The 6000-nt window shown below is 36.4% G+C and overlaps 1 protein-coding gene across 1 annotated transcript in view; it reads right to left on the bottom strand.

The window, feature by feature from the left end:
- The window catches only part of LOC103598719 (structural maintenance of chromosomes protein 1B), an 87633-nt gene that overhangs the window by 49212 nt on the left and 32421 nt on the right, over positions 1 to 6000 (bottom strand). The window contains exon 11 of the mRNA XM_008582764.1: positions 4686 to 4865. Within this exon, the coding sequence (XP_008580986.1) occupies positions 4686 to 4865 (180 nt within the window). The remainder of the gene's footprint in view (positions 1 to 4685; positions 4866 to 6000) is intronic.

Raw genomic sequence — 6000 nt, 5'->3', positions numbered from 1 at the left:
AAAGAAATACCACATGTTCTCACTTATTGGTGGGAGCTAAAAATAAATAAATTCACTCATATACACACACAAAAAAAAACCGAGTGGGGGGGGAAGAAGATATAACAACTACAATTTTTTGAAGTTGTTACAACAAGCAAATGGAAAGGACATTCTTGGATGGGAGGGGGGAGAGAGAGGAGGGAGGGAGGTTTTGGTGATGGGCCATAATAATCAACTATATTGTATATTGACAAAATAAAAATTTAAAGGAAAAAAAAAAAACCCTAACTGAAAAAAAAAAAAAAAAAAAACCTTGTTCTGTAGGATAACCAACCATTTCCTGAACCAACTTCAATTGTTTCAAGAAATATTGTTCCAGTGTTATAGGATGGTGAGGTAGATTTCTCCTTCAATTTTTGTGTTATGCAAATTATAGCGTATTTTTAAGTTGTCTTTTATTGGTATGAAAAATAATATACTTTAACATTTTATTTCTGAATGGGTAAGATATTCACATAGTTCAAATTTAAAAGGTATAGGGCGGGCCAGCCCGGTGGCGCGCTGGAGAGTGCGCCACTTGGGAGCATGGCAGCGCTCCCGCCGAGGGTTCGGATCCCATGTTGAGACCGGTTCCCGCTCACTGGCTCAGCGCAGTGCGGGCACAACACCGAGGGTTGCGATCCCGTTGCCGGTCCCCTCCCCAGTACGGGTGCGACACCAAGCGTTGCGATCCCGTTACCAGTCAGTAAAAAAGACAAAAAGGAAAAAAATAAAAAATAAAAAAATAAAAGGTATAGGCTGGCCTGTGGCTCACTCGGTAGAGTGCAGTGCTGATAACACCAAGGCCTCGGGTTCGGATCCTATATAGGGATGGCCGGTTTGCTCACTGGCTGAGCGTGGTGCTGACAACACCAAGCCAAGGGTTGAGATCCCCTTACCGGTCATCTTTTTTTAAAAAAAAAAAGAAAAGAAAAATTTAAAAGGTATGACAGTATACAGTGAAAAATGTCCCTGGCATTCCTGGCCACAAACACCCATTACCATCCCTAGACGTAATCAATGCTATCAATTTCTTGAGTATTCTCCCAGAAATATTTTTGCATATTATGCAATACACGCATAAATTTCTTCTTTCCCCATTTTTACACAAATAGTAATATACTAAGCACTAGTCTACATATTATTTTTTTAACTTAATATATCTTGGAGATTGTCTCATACTTGCACATACATAAAGAGCAATCATTCTTTTTCACGGTCGCATAGTATTGCATTCTATGAATGCATTCTTATTTTATTGAACTAGTCTTGTATAGGTCTTTGGGTTGTTCCCTGCTTTTCCCATTACACACAACTGTTCAATGAAGAAACCTTGTGCACACATCATTTAATACAATGTAAATTTATCTATATGTTAAGTTGCTAAAAAGTACAACTTCTAGGAATTATCCTTCACAGAGCTGGTAGAAATTTATACTCTCAGTGGTGAAGGCAAGGCATCTTTCCCCATAAAATGTTATCAAACTTTTTGATGCTGGTCAATCTGACAGGTGAAAATAGTACTTCAGTGTAGCTTTAATGGGTATTTCCCATGTTACAAGTGAAGTTAAGTTTTTATGTTTCGGAGCAATTATTATACTTCCTTTTATGAAAACAAGTTTGTTCACATCTTTTGTCCATTTTCCCACTGTATTATTGTTCTTTCCCCTTGATTTGTAGGAAAATTTGTTATTTACTATGAGTTGCAAATACTTCCCCCAGTTTGCCATTTTCTTTTTTATTTTGCTCGTGATAGTTTTTGCCATGTAGGAATCCTTTATGTTAGGTGAATTTATCCATCTTTTATAGCTTTTGGGTTTTTTGTCATATTGTAAAGGCATTCCTGTCTCTGAGATTAAGAAAAAGTTTCCACGGTTTCTCTTAAAACTTTTATGGTTTTATTTCTTACATTACATTTCTAATCTATCTGGGACTTATTCTGATATAAGGTATGAGGTTTAAATTCAACTATATTTTATAGCAGATTGTACCTATTAAAGTGGTACCCTGTACTTTTATTTACTCTGTATAATGTGTGAAAATTTTGAAAAATGATCTTTTTGCAAGTTATTCAGCTACTTAATAACATTCTTTTGCTCTATCATGTTAAAATGGTAAAACATAAATATGTCTTTCTACATATATTTTAAAATAACAAACAACCAGTCTATGGGAGAAGGAAGCAAATAATTGCTGGTTAAGGGGAGTGAATGAAATAATTAAATATATATAGATTCTAGTTTTTGAAATTTTGGTACATAAATTTTTTAAATATTTAAAAATTGACTTATCACAAAAATATGGTAACAAAACTGTAGCTAGCAGAATTGCTGTAACTTATATTATGTCATTTGTAGATATGTATATAGTTTATATATACTATAGTTTATAAATAAACCAAAATATTTTGTGATATCACTTGAAAATGTTTGAATAAAGAAAATTCTAAAACATAATTTCAAGTTTACGGAAAACCAAAAAGCACAAATTGCAGATGTCAGATGATTTCTATGAAAATGTGACATCTAGGGCCGAGCCCGTAGCGCACTCGGGAGAGTGCGGCGCTGGGAGCGCAGTAGCGCTCCCGCCGCGGGTTTGGAACCTATACAGGGATGACCTGTGTGCTCACAGTGCTCACTGGCTGAGCGCAGTGCAGCCGGTCTCAAAAAGGACAAAAAAAAAAAAAAGAAAGAAAGAAAATGTGACATCTATCCAATTGTTTTACCCAATCTAAAACACAGAAAATTCTCTAAAAGTTCCTGGAATATAGTTAAGATACAAATAAGACAAATAAAACATTAAAATTTTGAAATACTGGTAAGAACAAGATACAACCTAAAGGGTAAAGCTTGTTATTGTGAACAAGCTAGAAACCATATTTGTTAAATAAAAGAATAAACAGTCTTAATGTGACTTCTTTAAATTTACCGTACAAATCTTCAAAAGTCAATTTTACAATTATACAGGTCGATCTTAGTTAAAGAGGTAGCAAAATAAGACTTTTTTTTTTCCTCTTAAAGATGATCGGTAAGGGGATCTTTTTTTTTTTTTTTTTCTTTTTGTCTTTTTCCGTGTCCGGCAACGGATCGCAACCCTCAGTGTCGCCCCCGTACCAGACCGGGACCAGCAATGGGATCGCAACCCTCGGCGTTGCTCCCGCGCCTCGCTCTGGGGGATCTTAACCCTTGACTTGGTGTTGTCAGCACCACGCTCTCCCACGTGATATAACCGGCCATCCCTATATAGGGATCTGAACCTGTGGCCTTGGTGTTATCAGCACCACACTCTCCCAAGTGAGCCACGGACTGGTCCAGGTAGACACCTTAATAGTTCACTTGTTTTACCTGCTTGAATTTAATATGAAGAAATCAATGACAGTAATTACTAAAAGACAGTAATGTCCTTATTATTAAGATTATTAGGGCCGGCCCGGTGGCGCACTGGAGAGTGTGCCGCTTGGGAGCGCGGCGGCGCTCCCGCCGAGGGTTCGGATCCCATGTGGAGACCAGTTCCCACTCACTGGCTGAGCGCGGTGCGGGCGCAACACCAAGGGTTGCGATCCCGTTGCCGGTCCCCGGTACGGGAGCGACACCGAGGGTTGTGATCCCATTACCGGTCAGTAAAAAAGACAAAAAGGAAAAAAAAAAAGATTATTATTGATAGCAGCACCAAATGTATGAAAAGTTAATCATGTTAGATAAATTTAACACTGGAAATTCTTATATCTCATAAGAATCGCCTGTTTGCAATTCTGGACATTTCAGATTAAATGTGTTAATTGACTAGTAAACAATAAAATGACTATCATTTGAGAGCTATTTTCCAGGCACTATAATAGCATTTTGCATGTTATTACTTAACTTAATCCTCGTAACCGCAGGAAATAGGTACTACCATTTCACCAATTTTAGATGAGAAAACTAAAATTAGAGGTTTAGAAACTTGCCTAAAGTCACATAATTACTAAGTAGCATCACTGGTCTTATTTCAGAGCTAATGCCCTTAGCACTATGTTATAATCACAAATGTAGTTAAAACAAAAAAAAAGTGACATAATTTGAGGAAGTTAACATTGCTAAACTAAATACAAACTCTATTCAACTGAGAGTGAAATAATATTTATTTTTAAAACCAAAATTATTCCCTTCAGAGACTAGTATTCAGTAATCTCATTTCAATTCTGCTTTCATTAAATTCAAATATGATAAACCTTGAATGTGTAAAAGGCAGTATCTCCATTAAGCTATGGAAGAATTAACACAGAATGAAAATAAGCACCTAAAATCTTTTCTGGTATTCAAAAACACACGTACCATATAGGTAAATGCAGGGAAAATCTGAGGTTCAGCAAATACATTTATTCAGTATAAAGTAAAAAATAATAATAATAATAATAATAATTTCTTTAGGATATAATTAAAATAAATCTATTTTCCAAAATGTAATTTAAGATGATAGGGAATGGTACAGAAGTTAATTTTTTAAAAACTCAACTGAATATTACAAAAACTAATGAAGCCATAACCACCTTAGGTCTCATGTTGGTTTTCCTCATAATAGAGAACATACGAAAGCACATATAAATATTTGTTTGTGGAATATAAGTCTTACAAATACTGCTTCAAGTTATCCAAAAGTACAATCCAGTAAAACCCATTTCTTACTTTCCGTCTTTCAGGTCCATCGAATGCAATATGCCTGGCTTCTTCCACAGTTTCACAGACAAGGCCATTTCCACACACAAACTGAATTACTTTCTTGACCTGAGGAAACTGAGTCCTTATGACATCAATCACCATTTTACAGCCTTTAATCTCCCTTAATCTTTCATTGATTGGCTTGACCTAAAAGGTTTAAAAAATACTTGATATATTAGATACACTAAAACTAAAACCAAATACTCATTACATTCTTTCTCACAAAACATATATAGGTGTGACAGCAAATGACAAATAGTGTGCACTTTTACATATAATAAAGGTTTGACAAGAACATTTTGAACTATATCCCACCATTGGCTCATGTAATATTAAAAATAAACCATGAAAAAACAGAAGACTTAATTTCCAGATTCAACTCTGTCACTAACTAGTTGGGACAAAACAATGCATGAGAAGTGCTCTATTCTCTCAAGAACATGACACCTAGTAGAAAATAATTTCCTTTTAGATATGTGTCAAAAGAGCGGTACAATACTATGGAACTTAAAAAACCAATTTAGGATTAAATGATCAGGAAAGGCTACAGACCTTCTTAGTCATGACTCTTAGGTTGGGTCCACAAACAGATTAAAAAAGTGTCTGCAATGTATTAATGAAAACCAGCAAATAAAATATCTCACTTTTGTGTAACAAAGCAAAACAAAGCAAAAATGCTACATACAACCAAAATGTGTACATGTGTGCATGTGTTATATATATACACACATACACATGAGTATATATAATTAGGAATACACATTTACATAAATTGAGTGTATGGGAGCAATCTAAAGTAGTTACTATTGGGCCGGCCCGGTGGTGCACTGGATAGTGCGCCGCTTGGGAAGCGCGGCGGCGCTCCCGCCCGAGGGTTCGGATCCCACATACAGACCGGTTCCTGCTCACTGGCTGAGCGAGGCGCGGGGGCAACGCCGAGGGTTGCGGTCCCGTTGCCGGTCCCCGGTCCGGTGCAGGGGCAACACTGAGGGTTGCGATCCGTTGCCGGACACGGAAAAAGACAAAAGACAAAAAATAAATAAATAAATAAAATAAAGTAGTTACTATTAAGGAACTGGGCACTGAAAAGGGATAAGAATATTCCCTTTATATATTTGATACAGTTCAATATGAGATTTTTTAAAAAGGAGTTTGCCTTAAAAAAAATCTCAAGTGAGGAATAAGTAAAACAGGATTTTAACAGGCAGATGAATTAGGGCTAAGAAGTTTCAGGAGGCAGAAGGTATAAGCAAAAGTGTATTAGTACAGTGGGCAGCTAGCA

The sequence above is a fragment of the Galeopterus variegatus genome, unplaced genomic scaffold (genome assembly GCF_000696425.1).
Source record: "Galeopterus variegatus unplaced genomic scaffold, G_variegatus-3.0.2 Scaffold2719, whole genome shotgun sequence".
Lineage (NCBI taxonomy): Eukaryota > Metazoa > Chordata > Mammalia > Dermoptera > Cynocephalidae > Galeopterus > Galeopterus variegatus.
The sequence above is the reverse complement of the archived record's forward strand: the minus strand, read 5'-3'. Positions and strand labels throughout refer to the sequence as shown.